Source organism: Oncorhynchus keta, chromosome 1 (assembly GCF_023373465.1).
Source record: "Oncorhynchus keta strain PuntledgeMale-10-30-2019 chromosome 1, Oket_V2, whole genome shotgun sequence".
NCBI lineage: Eukaryota > Metazoa > Chordata > Actinopteri > Salmoniformes > Salmonidae > Oncorhynchus > Oncorhynchus keta.
The window spans coordinates 12,137,910-12,150,955 of NC_068421.1; the positions used below are offsets into that span (position 1 = coordinate 12,137,910).

Here is a 13,046-nt window from a genome sequence, read left to right on the forward strand (position 1 = left end):
GAGAGAAAGAAAGAGAGGAGAAGAAGAAAGAGAGGAGAAGAAGAAGGAGAGGAGAGGAAGAAAGAGAGGAGAAAAAGAAAGAGAGGAGAAGGAGAAGGAGAGGAGAGAAGAAAGAGAGGAGAGAAAGAAAGAGAGGAGAAGAAGAAAGAGAGGAGAGAAAGAGAGGAGAACAAGAAGGGAGGAGAAGAAGAAAGAGAGGAGAGAAAGAAAGAGAGGAGAGAAAGAGAGGAGAACAAGAAGGGGAGGAGAAGAAGAAAGAGAGGAGAAGAAGAAAGAGAGGAGAGAAAGAAAGAGATGAGAAGAAGAAGAAAGAGAGGAGAAGAAGAGAGGAGAGAAAGAAAGAGAGGAGAAGAAGAAAGAGAGGAGAAGAAGAAAGAGAGAGAGAAAGAAGGAGAGGAGAAGAAGAAGAAGGAGAGGAGAGAAAGAAAGAGAGGAGAAGAAGAAAGAGAGGAGAAGAAGAAAGAGAGGAGGAGAATAAGAAAGAGAGGAGAAGAAGAAAGAGAGGAGAGAAAGAAATAGAGGAGAAGAAGAAAGAGAGGAGGAGAATAAGAAAGAGAGGAGAAGAAGAAAGAGAGGAGAGAAAGAAATAGAGGAGAGAAAGAAAGAGAGGAGAAGAAGAAGGAGAGGAGAAGAAGAAAGAGAGGAGAAGAAGAAAGAGAGGAGAAGAAGAAAGAGAGGAGAAGAAGAAAGAGAGGAGAAGAAGAAGGAGAGGAGAAGAAGAAAGAGAGGAGAGAAAGAAAGAGAGGAGAAGAAGAAGGAGAGGAGAAGAAGAAAAGAGGAGAAGAAGAAGGAGAGGAGAAGAAGAAAGAGAGGAGAAGAAGAAAGAGAGGAGAAGAAGAAGAAGGAGAGGAGAGAAAGAAAGAGAGGAGAGAAAGAAAGAGAGGGGAAGAAGAAAGAGAGGAGAAGAAGAAGGAGAGGAGAGAAAGAAATAGAGGAGAGAAAGAAAGAGAGGAGAAGAAGAAGGAGAGGAGAAGAAGAAAGAGAGGAGAAGAAGAAAGAGAGAAGAAGAAAGAGAGGAGAAGAAAGAGAGGAGAGAAAGAAAGAGAGGAGAAGAAGAAAGAGAGGAGAGAAAGAAAGAGAGGAGAAGAAGAAGGAGAGGAGAAGAAGAAGAAAGGAGAGGAGAGAAAGAAAGAGGAGAAGAAGAAAGAGAGGAGAGAAAGAAAGAGAGGAGAAAAAGAAAGAGAGGAGAGGAAGAAAGAAGGAGAAGAAGGAGAGAGAGAAAGAAAGAGAGGAGAAGAAGAAAGAGAGGAGAGAAAGAAAGAGAGGAGAGAAAGAAAGAGAGAAAGAAGAAGGAGAGGAGAAGGAGAGGAGAGAAAGAAAGAGAGGAGAAGAAGAAAGAGAGGAGAAGAAGAAGGAGAGGAGAGAAGAAAGAGAGGAGAAAAAGAAAGAGAGGAGAAGGAGAAGGAGAGGAGAGAAGAAAGAGAGAGAGAAAGAAAGAGAGAGAAGAAGAAAGAGAGGAGAGAAAGAGAGGAGAACAAGAAGGGGAGGAGAAGAAGAAAGAGAGAGAGAGAAAGAAAGAGAGGAGAGAAAGAGAGGAGAACAAGAAGGGGAGGAGAAGAAGAAAGAGAGGAGAAGAAGAAAGAGAGGAGAGAAAGAAAGAGATGAGAAGAAGAAGAAAGAAAGAAGAAGAGAGAAGAAAGAAAGAGAGGAGAAGAAGAAAGAGAGGAGAAGAAGAAAGAGAGGAGAAGAAGAAAGAGAGAGAGAAAGAAGGAGAGAGAAGAAGAAGAAGGAAGAGAGAAAGAAAGAGAGGAGAAGAAGAAAGAGAGGAGAAGAAGAAAGAGAGGAGGAGAATAAGAAAGAGAGGAGAAGAAGAAAGAGAGGAGAGAAAGAAAGAGAGGAGAAGAAGAAAGAGAGGAGAAGAAGAAAGAGAGGAGGAGAATAAGAAAGAGAGGAGAAGAAGAAAGAGAGGAGAGAAAGAAAGAGAGGAGAAGAAGAAAGAGAGGAGAAGAAGAAAGAGAGGAGGAGAAGAAGAAAGAGAGGAGAAGAAGAAAGAGAGGAGAAGAAGAAGGAGAGGAGAGAAAGAAAGAGAGGAGAAGAAGAAAGAGAGGAGAGGAAGAAAGAGAGGAGAAGAAGAAAGAGAGGAGAAGAAGAAAGAGAGGAGAAGAAGAAGAAAGAGAGGAGAGAAAGAAAGAGATGAGAAGAAGAAGAAAGAGAGGAGAAGAAGAGAGGAGAGAAAGAAAGAGAGGAGAAGAAGAAAGAGAGGAGAAGAAGAAAGAGAGGAGAAGAAGAAAGAGAGGAGAGAAAGAAGGAGAGGAGAAGAAGAAGAAGGAGAGGAGAGAAAGAAAGAGAGGAGAAGAAGAAAGAGAGGAGGAGAATAAGAAAGAGAGGAGAAGAAGAAAGAGAGGAGAGAAAGAAAGAGAGGAGAAGAAGAAAGAGAGGAGAAGAAGAAAGAGAGGAGGAGAATAAGAAAGAGAGGAGAAGAAGAAAGAGAGGAGAGAAAGAAATAGAGGAGAAGAAGAAAGAGAGGAGGAGAATAAGAAAGAGAGGAGAAGAAGAAAGAGAGGAGAAGAAGAAAGAGAGGAGAAGAAGAAAGAGAGGAGAAGAAGAAAGAGAGGAGAAGAAGAAGGAGAGGAGAAGAAGAAAGAGAGGAGAGAAAGAAAGAGAGGAGAAGAAGAAAGAGAGGAGAAGAAGAAAGAGAGGAGAAGAAGAAAGAGGAGAAGAAGAAAGAGAGGAGAAGAAGAAAGAGAGAGAAGAAGAAGAAGGAGAGGAGAGAAAGAAAGAGAGGAGAGAAAGAAAGAGAGGGGAAGAAGAAAGAGAGGAGAAGAAGAAGGAGAGGAGAGAAAGAAATAGAGGAGAGAAAGAAAGAGAGGAGAAGAAGAAGGAGAGGAGAAGAAGAAAGAGAGGAGAAGAAGAAAGAGAGAAGAAGAAAGAGAGGAGAAGAAAGAGAGAGAGAAAGAAAGAGAGGAGAAGAAGAAAGAGAGGAGAGAAAGAAAGAGAGGAGAAGAAGAAGGAGAGGAGAAGAAGAAAGAAGAAAGAGAAAGAAAGAGGAGAAGAAGAAAGAGAGGAGAGAAAGAAAGAGAGGAGAAAAAGAAAGAGAGGAGAGGAAGAAAGAGAGGAGAAGAAGGAGAGGAGAGAAAGAAAGAGAGGAGAAGAAGAAAGAGAGGAGAGAAAGAAAGAGAGGAGAGAAAGAAAGAGAGGAGAAGAAGAAGGAGAGGAGAAGGAGAAGAGAGAAAGAAAGAGAGGAGAAGAAGAAAGAGAGGAGAAGAAGAAGGAGAGGAGAGGAAGAAAGAGAGGAGAAAAAGAAAGAGAGGAGAAGGAGAAGGAGAGGAGAGAAGAAAGAGAGGAGAGAAAGAAAGAGAGGAGAAGAAGAAAGAGAGGAGAGAAAGAGAGGAGAACAAGAAGGAGGAGAAGAAGAAAGAGAGGAGAGAAAGAAAGAGAGGAGAGAAAGAGAGGAGAACAAGAAGGGGAGGAGAAGAAGAAAGAGAGGAGAAGAAGAAAGAGAGAGAGAAAGAAAGAGATGAGAAGAAGAAGAAAGAGAGGAGAAGAAGAGAGGAGAGAAAGAAAGAGAGGAGAAGAAGAAAGAGAGGAGAAGAAGAAAGAGAGGAGAAGAAGAAAGAGAGGAGAGAAAGAAGGAGAGGAGAAGAAGAAGAAGGAGAGGAGAGAAAGAAAGAGAGGAGAAGAAGAAAGAGAGGAGAAGAAGAAAGAGAGGAGGAGAATAAGAAAGAGAGGAGAAGAAGAAAGAGAGGAGAGAAAGAAAGAGAGGAGAAGAAGAAAGAGAGGAGAAGAAGAAAGAGAGGAGGAGAATAAGAAAGAGAGGAGAAGAAGAAAGAGAGGAGAGAAAGAAATAGAGGAGAGAAAGAAAGAGAGGAGAAGAAGAAGGAGAGGAGAAGAAGAAAGAGAGGAGAAGAAGAAAGAGAGGAGAAGAAGAAAGAGAGGAGAAGAAGAAAGAGAGGAGAAGAAGAAGGAGAGGAGAAGAAGAAAGAGAGGAGAGAAAGAAAGAGAGGAGAAGAAGAAGGAGAGGAGAAGAAGAAAGAGAGGAGAAGAAGAAGGAGAGGAGAAGAAGAAAGAGAGGAGAAGAAGAAAGAGAGGAGAAGAAGAAGAAGGAGAGGAGAGAAAGAAAGAGAGGAGAGAAAGAAAGAGAGGGGAAGAAGAAAGAGAGGAGAAGAAGAAGGAGAGGAGAGAAAGAAATAGAGGAGAGAAAGAAAGAGAGGAGAAGAAGAAGGAGAGGAGAAGAAGAAAGAGAGGAGAAGAAGAAAGAGAGAAGAAGAAAGAGAGGAGAAGAAAGAGAGGAGAGAAAGAAAGAGAGGAGAAGAAGAAAGAGAGGAGAGAAAGAAAGAGAGGAGAAGAAGAAGGAGAGGAGAAGAAGAAGGAGAGGAGAGGAGAGAAAGAAAGAGGAGAAGAAGAAAGAGAGGAGAGAAAGAAAGAGAGGAGAAAAAGAAAGAGAGGAGAGGAAGAAAGAGAGGAGAAGAAGGAGAGGAGAGAAAGAAAGAGAGGAGAAGAAGAAAGAGAGGAGAGAAAGAAAGAGAGGAGAGAAAGAAAGAGAGGAGAAGAAGAAGGAGAGGAGAAGGAGAGGAGAGAAAGAAAGAGAGGAGAAGAAGAAAGAGAGGAGAAGAAGAAGGAGAGGAGAGGAAGAAAGAGAGGAGAAAAAGAAAGAGAGGAGAAGGAGAAGGAGAGGAGAGAAGAAAGAGAGGAGAGAAAGAAAGAGAGGAGAAGAAGAAAGAGAGGAGAGAAAGAGAGGAGAACAAGAAGGGGAGGAGAAGAAGAAAGAGAGGAGAGAAAGAAAGAGAGGAGAGAAAGAGAGGAGAACAAGAAGGGGAGGAGAAGAAGAAAGAGAGGAGAAGAAGAAAGAGAGGAGAGAAAGAAAGAGATGAGAAGAAGAAGAAAGAGAGGAGAAGAAGAGAGGAGAGAAAGAAAGAGAGGAGAAGAAGAAAGAGAGGAGAAGAAGAAAGAGAGGAGAAGAAGAAAGAGAGGAGAGAAAGAAGGAGAGGAGAAGAAGAAGAAGGAGAGGAGAGAAAGAAAGAGAGGAGAAGAAGAAAGAGAGGAGAAGAAGAAAGAGAGGAGGAGAATAAGAAAGAGAGGAGAAGAAGAAAGAGAGGAGAGAAAGAAAGAGAGGAGAAGAAGAAAGAGAGGAGGAGAATAAGAAAGAGAGGAGAAGAAGAAAGAGAGGAGAGAAAGAAAGAGAGGAGAAGAAGAAAGAGAGGAGAAGAAGAAAGAGAGGAGGAGAAGAAGAAAGAGAGGAGAAGAAGAAAGAGAGGAGAAGAAGAAGGAGAGGAGAGAAAGAAAGAGAGGAGAAGAAGAAAGAGAGGAGAGGAAGAAAGAGAGGAGAAGAAGAAAGAGAGGAGAAGAAGAAAGAGAGGAGAAGAAGAAGAAAGAGAGGAGAAGAAGAAAGAGAGGAGAAGAAGAAAGAGAGGAGAAGAAGAAGAAAGAGAGGAGGAGAAGAAAGAGAGGAGAGAAAGAAAGAGAGGAGAAGAAGAAAGAGAGGAGAAGAAGAAAGAGAGGAGAAGAAGAAAGAGAGGAGAAGAAGAAAGAGAGGAGAAGAATGAAACAAAACTAAACCATTTTTACTACTTGGCCAGGTCAGTTGCACAGGTTATCTAAACCAATGTCAAGCTTTTGATCTTATCCCACTGGGCACAGACTTCATTTCAACGTCTAGTTCTGATTTACATTTGGTCGAGTCGTCAACTAATGTGAATTCAAAGTCAATTCACAAGAAAATTCACCATGACATTGGATTCAGGTTCAAAGTTGGATGAAAAAAAAACAAAATGCCCTTACGTTGATTACTTTTTGCAAATCCAATTAGTTTTCCACGTTGACTCAACATCATCACATGGATTTTTGGGGGGGTTGACACGACGTGGAAACAACGTTAACTGAACCAGTTTTTCCCAGCGGGATTTATTTATCCTGTGAGTTTGAGTGAAACAGTGAAACAGATACTCACTCCTCTGAACTTGCTGCTCCCTTTCCTCCTGGAGAAACAGAATGATATAGACGGGGTTGGTTGTGTGCGCAACTATGCACCAAAACAGACAGGGTTGGCATACACTGTTGACAACATGTAAACTATATTTCGTCTCTAAATATTTATTGAAAAAGAAATACATTGTCACATTGAACACTTGTCTCTCAATACATAGTTACAGTTGTTGGTTAGCTATCTCAAAACAAGACGTGGTATCAACAATAACATACAACGAGCTGAAACGAGCCACCTACGAGTCCCCACATGACAGCTTCTTGTCATTGTTGCTAGCTTTCGGACCTTTCAGAATTATAGCAATACACACCTTCCATGCCACATGGATGCGCATAACGTTGTCCGCCAACCCATCTATATGTTTTATGAATGTATTGACATCTATATTTTATCCTGCCGGTCCCATTACCAAGGAACAATACAGTCTGTCTCCTCTATCACAAGTAATGTCATCCTTACCTTGATTACCTCTGGCTGTCTGAGCCTTCTTTTTCTTGCTGCTCGTAACCAGAACCAGGAAACACAGCAGAACAGCAGCGATCACAGAGACAGCAGAGATCACAGAGACAACAGAGATATCAGGATGCCTGCCTATAGTAGATAAATACAATATATGTAAGGTTTCAAATTCATTTATTTGACAGAAATGTGCAATGTTATACATTTAATGACAGTGATAGAGACACAGTATCTCAGTCCTCACAGACAATGTGTTCCTGTGAGAGGGTGCCCCCTACAGCACAGCTGAGGTTCAGCCGGGGTCCAGAGGAGCAGTTGATGGATATGGAACTGAAGACAGAGAACAGCATAGAGACTGGGTCTGTCCCCCCACTGCTGTTCACTACTCCCCAGTGGCTCTGGTTAAGAGGAGGGTTCAGGCTCCACTCAACATCCCTACGAGGGTAACCGTTGTCAGAGGAACATGTCACTAAGCAGCTGCCGTTGTCACAGGCCACTGTTACATTGGGGGTGCTGTAGTTGGCTGTAGAAAGGGGAGAGATGGAAAGGGAGGAGAGCGGAGCGAGAGAAGGAAAGGATTTGATTTTTTCTTGGTTTTACTTCCTCTTAACTGAAAACACAAAACAAGGGCAAAACAACACAAGCCGTTCTGAGTGATAGCCAATTATAGCTTTCGTTTTGTCTTCCCTTTTTAGTGAATGTATCTATGGTTTGAGCTATTACAAGCACACATCTAACAGAATCAGCTTTTCCCCCCTAATCCAGAAAGCTATGTTCCACAAGTGGGAGAATAAAACAGAAAAATGATTTAAACACAAACATGGTAAGAGAGTTTGAACTGAGGTAATGTTACCTGTCACACTGAGTTGTATGTTCTTCTGGTTGTTCTTGGTTGGGTATCCGATGTGGCATTCGTACAGCCCCTCATCTGACAGCCGTATACTCCACAGCCTCATTGTTCCCTGTGTGTGGTCTACTTGAGTACGGTTTGCATACTCCGGGTGAGGGGATGGTAAGTCCCTCGTCTTATGGTAGCCATTAATGAACTTGTTTGGGTCAGGTCTCTGTACATACAGGTGGTTTGGGAGTCTCTGGATGTCAGAGGTACAGGGGAGGGTCACAGCCCCACCCACCTCTCCTATCACCATGGTGACATCTGATAGAGAGGGTGAACGAGGTTAGAGGTCAGGGAGGGTAGACATTAGGCAGTTCCTTTCCCCCCCCCCTCCCTTATCTATCTGACACGTTTGCCCTTTTCTCTCGTCTGAAAGTGTCTGGGACATTCCCTTCTACTGAATAGACACCATTATGGTTCAGATGTTATTGCAAATCCAATCTTACAGGGAAATCGTACGCAGACACACACACACACACACACACACACACACACACACACACACACACACACACACACACACACACACACACACACACACACACACACACACACACACACACACGTATCTCCATCAGTAAAGATCTGATCAGATAAAGTGTCAGATTCTTGTCAGTTGATTCAATTCTTACCTTTACTTTGAATGAACTGAACCGATACCAGGAATAAGATGACACACCTTCTGTAAACCATAACAACATTACAATCAGCTGAGTACTGTTAGGTGAGGTCACTGGCATGGTTACGGGAAGCATTCTTATTTCCTAACAACCTGTTTCCAGAAACACACTCCTAAATGCTTTCAGGAATGTACTGTATACCAAGGGAACACAGAGAAAACTGAAATTCCACCGGAGACCCACGGCGACATTCTCTCTATCGGATACTGTCACCACACACTCATGTAAACAAGCTGTGAAGAGATCTGACTCTAGATAGTGTGAAATAACACTCTACAAATGAAATATTATTCTTATTAAAAAACATATCATTGTATCAAAATGAACCAATAGAGTTGCATGGAAACGAAGTATGCCGACAGCTGCAAATAATCAAGCCACAGTCCCTCCATAATCATGGTCACACAGTGAGTACTACTTACCGAAGCAGCCGACGCGCACACTTCCCGTAGTCCTGCAGAAAACACACACACACATTAGTTCAAACAGCAGCACTCACAACCAATGATCACGTTTCATATGATCAGATTCATATCATATACACTCAGAAATGACACGGGAGTTTGCTTATTAATCCTCAGCTAATATGGTGAGATACAAAAAGTAATTAAGAAATATAGTCATTCTATATTTATTATAATAACCAGGTTAAGGAAATGAATGAGCATTGAGAGAAATTCTGTCTCCATGGTTACTCTGTTCCCTAATAGTCAGTCAAGAAAACCCTAAGGGAAATCCCTATACAAGGGAGTAACTTCAGAAAATTCTTTCCTACTGTGTGTGGTAGGCCTAAACACAGGGCCCAGTTTTTCAAAAAGTTATCTATTCGTATTTCAGCTATAGGACAGGATTAAATGCATAGAAATATAATGAATAGAACGGGATTCCCCATTCAAGTCAATGATTTGTCTATTCATTCTATTTCTATGCATTTAATCCTAACTGATAGGCGAAGTCCAGATATATAACTTTTTAAAAACTGGGTCCAGGTGAAGAGTTCGCTATCTAGACAATCGTGCGGTGCTGTACTAGTGCCTCGTGAGATATGTGTGGTCATGGTTATTGGTTCATCTCAGGGATTGGTAGTTAAGGATAGGAGTTCAGAGTTGATTTAACGTTAATCTGAAGAGAATCAAACAACAATTCTGTTCTTCAATTGTGTGTCTTTTACACATCGTCTTGCAAGGACTTTGTTATGCGTTAAATACTTGAGTGTAAAGATATAAAAGCGATTGCATCAGTAGAATGTGACAGGCCAGAGGATTGTGCGGGGGCAGACGAAGGGAACTGGCTTGGTTGTCAGACACGTTTCTAATTAATAAGCCAGGGGGAATCCCCAGAAATATACATCTCCGTTGTTATGGTATCAGCTTGAAGGATGAGTTTCATGAACACAGGTTACAGTATTAACAGTACATTGTTGCAGTATATTAAATATATTGCTATAATGCACACACATGAAAACAATCACACATAAACACAACATAAGCATGCACGTGTGCATTCGTGTGCATTCCTATGCATTTGTGTATGCCTTCATGGTCAACTGAGCATGTGGCAAACAGTAGTTTCACACTGATCCTAATCCTGACACAGATGCTTTTGTTATGTTGCAGCGAGAGTGAGTGGAAATAGGTTGGTACTAGAAATATGCTGAGTGAGAAGTTTATGTTCATGTTTACTGTGTTACTCAGATAGCAGTCGATAAAAACTGAAATACATTATGAAATGTTGTAGTTTTATCAAAACACAAAATATGAAAACTTCAGAGTTAATCTGACCATAAGTAGGTGAAATCCACTGTGTGAAGATGTTTAACTTAATCCATGTGATTGACAATGTTTGCAAATAAGTTCATTTCTAAAATATATAATGCACTGTCCATGCAACACAATTTACATATTAAACCACTTCGACAGAGATTATGATAAACGTTTATTTAAAATATGTAATATGACACTACGGAGGTTTTACACAGGCAGCCCAATTTTGCCAATAATTTGTCTTTTGACCAATCATATCAGATCTTTTGCCAATAATTAATCTTTTGACCAATCAGAATATATCAGAATTGAGCTGCCTGTGTAAATGCAGCCAATGTCCTGTCAGTTTTTATGGCTCTATAATCTGTTGGCTACATGTCTCCAGATACTACAGTCAACCCTAAGAGTAGGAGTCACATCTCTACAGCGATTGTTTTGGTTGATAACCTGAAACACCAACAACCTCCATTCATTCAAGATATATGATATAGTAGGTAAAACTGAATACCATAATATTACATTATTTAATCAAACTGCTTCACCTTAACCTGCACCGTATTACCTAAGTAAATCTACGACAACAATAGCACATCCACTACAAGCCAGTCTGTAAGAGCTGTACATATTTGTAACAGTTATAAAGCCTATGAGGGGGAAATAAAGACATTCTTACCACAGTCATGCTTTGCCTTTCTTAACAGCCGTAATCGAGTGTGAAGTCGGAGAAGTTGGCCTGTGATGTGTTCTCAGCACAGACAACCAGCCCCTCTTCCTTCAGCATTCTGGGGGTGTGGCTTTAGCCAGGGAAAGTCCTTTTTGCTTTTCTACTTTACTAATGTTGTCATTGCAGCAAACAGCAGCTTATCAGTATTTGGTCCCTTCTTACAACAGGGTGTTGTGTGAGTGGTGAGGGGGTGGGGTTAAGTTAAGACTCTCACTTCCCTATATACACTACTGTTCAAAAGTTTTACAACACCTACTCATTCAAGGGTTTTTCTTTATTTTTTACTATTTTCTACATTGTAGAATAATAGTGAAGACATCAAAACTATGAAATAACACATATGGAATCATGTAGTAACCAAAAAAGTGTTAAACGAATCAAAATATATTTTAAAGTAGCCATCCTTTGCCTTGATGACAGCTTTGCACACTCTTGGCATTCTCTCAACCAGCTTCACGAGGTAGTCACCTGGAATGCATTTCAATTAATAGGTGTGCCTTGTTCAAAGTTCATTTGTGGAATTGATTTCCTTCTGAACGTGTTTATTTATTTAACCTTTATTTAACTAGGCAAGTCGGATAAGAACAAATTCTTATTTACAATGACGGCCTACCCCGGCCAAACACGGATGATGCTGGGCCAATAGTGCTGTACCGGTACCTCCTGTATATAGCCTCCTCACATTTACTCTGCACCGGTACCACTTGTATATAGCCTCCTCGCATTTACTCTGTACCGGTACCTCCTGTATATAGCCTCCTCACATTTACTCTGTACCGGTACCTCCTGTATATAGCCTCCTCACATTTACTCTGTACTGGTACCTCCTGTATATAACCTCCTCACATTTACTCTGTACCGGTACCTCCTGTATATAACCTCCTCTCATTTACTCTGTACCGGTACCTCCTGTATATAGCCTCCTCCCATTTACTCTGTACCGGTACCACTTGTATATAGCCTCCTCGCATTTACTCTGTACTGGGACCTCCTGTATATAACCTCCTCACATTTACTCTGTACCGGTACCTCCTGTATATAGCCTCCTCCCATTTACTCTGTACCGGTACCTCCTGTATGTAGCCTCCTCACATTTACTCTGTACTGGTACCTCCTGTATATAACCTCCTCACATTTACTCTGTACTGGTACCTCCTGTATATAGCCTCCTCGCATTTACTCTGTACTGGTACCTCCTGTATATAACCTCCTCACATTTACTCTGTACTGGTACCTCATGTATATAACCTCCTCACATTTACTCTGTAGTGGTACCTCCTGTATATAACCTCCGCACATTTACTCTGTACTGGTACCTCCTGTATATAACCTCCTCACATTTACTCTGTACTGGGACCTCCTGTATATAACCTCCTCACATTTACTCTGTACTGGTACCTCCTGTATATAACCTCCTCACATTTACTCTGTACTGGTACCTCCTGTATATAACCTCGCTACTGTAAGTTTTTGGCTGCTTCTTTATTTATTTATATATAAAAAAAAATGTTATTCAGTTATTTTAGTAAATACCTTCTAAACACTTTTTTTTTAAATAAACAGAATTATTGGTTCAGGGCTTGTAAGTAAGCATTTCACTGTACGGTCTACACCTAATTGTATTCGGCGCATGTGACAAATACAATTTGATTTGATTTGGGAGAGAATGTTGTTTGAACAAATGGTGTTCCATACTGATGTATGCCTCAGGAAATGTCCCGGGGTTTCCTGTACTGATGTCAAAGAGAAAAACAGGCGCGGACTAATTATATCCTACTAATATAGGGATACACTTTTAAAGCCACTTCGATACCGAAGTGACCTTTCGTAGAAAGTTAGGAAAACTTACGCAGCAGGTTAGGAGAATTAACGCAGCAGGTTAGGAGAATTAACGCTGCAGGTTAGGAGAATTAACGCAGCAGGTTAGGAGAATTAACGTAGCAGGTTAGGAGAATTAACGCAGCAGGTTAGGAGAATTAACGTAGCAGGTTAGGAGAATTAATGCAGCAGGTTAGGAGAATTAACGCAGCAGGTTAGGAGAATTAACGTAGCAGGTTAGGAGAATTAACGCTGCAGGTTAGGAGAATTAACGCAGCAGGTTAGGAGAATTAACGCAGCAGGTTAGGAGAATTAATGTAGCAGGTTAGGAGAATTAACGCAGCAGGTAAGGAGACTAGGGTTAAGGTTAGAAAAAGGGTTAGGGTTAGCAAAAATGCTCTCCTAACCTGCCACGAAAATAACTTTGAATCGAAGTGGAATGAAAAGAGTGTGACCTACCTAATACACTGTACCCACCCTTATCTGGTATAATCAGTGAAGTGAGTAATTCACTCTGTGTCCTGAAGAAGTGTGATTTACTTGGGGGAAGGACTCTTCCGCTTGGTAGATTTTGAGTCATGTAGTTTATCAGTGCTGCTCCAGCGATAAAACATTCTAGATGCAGCATACAGCAACACACTAGCCAGGTGGGTACCAACTGCAGTGTCTGTACCCAGGTCTCAGCTGTTCAGCAACACACTAGCCAGGTGGGTACCAACTGCAGTGTCTGTACCCAGGTCTCAGGTGTTCAGCAACACACTAGCCAGGTGGGTACCAACTGCAG

The 13,046-nt window shown here is 41.5% G+C and overlaps 2 protein-coding genes across 7 annotated transcripts in view; one reads left to right on the forward strand and one right to left on the reverse strand.

The window, feature by feature from the left end:
- LOC118389783 (T-lymphocyte activation antigen CD80) overlaps nt 1–10,596 on the reverse strand; it is a 36,956-nt gene extending 26,360 nt beyond the window's left edge. For 3 of the 6 annotated variants that reach the window (XM_052504243.1, XM_052504510.1, XM_035779757.2), the window contains exons 1-7: nt 10,394–10,596; nt 8,380–8,411; nt 7,910–7,959; nt 7,236–7,538; nt 6,627–6,905; nt 6,383–6,420; nt 5,888–5,915 (exon numbers count right to left, since the gene is read on the reverse strand). In XM_052504243.1, coding sequence (XP_052360203.1) covers nt 5,888–5,915; nt 6,383–6,420; nt 6,627–6,905; nt 7,236–7,538; nt 7,910–7,959; nt 8,380–8,411; nt 10,394–10,402 — 739 coding nt within the window. In that variant the 5' untranslated portion in view covers nt 10,403–10,596. Of the gene's footprint in view, nt 1–5,887; nt 5,916–6,382; nt 6,515–6,626; nt 6,906–7,235; nt 7,539–7,909; nt 7,960–8,379; nt 8,412–10,393 lie in introns of all 6 variants that reach the window. The other 3 variants (XM_052504435.1, XM_052504364.1, XM_035779671.2) reach the window with 1 other exon arrangement.
- The window catches only part of LOC118394486 (cytoplasmic dynein 2 heavy chain 1), a 399,197-nt gene continuing 390,599 nt past the window's right edge, over nt 4,449–13,046 (forward strand). Inside the window, exon 1 of the mRNA XM_052504034.1 lies at nt 4,449–5,516. The gene's annotated coding sequence lies outside the window, so the exon portion shown is untranslated. The remainder of the gene's footprint in view (nt 5,517–13,046) is intronic.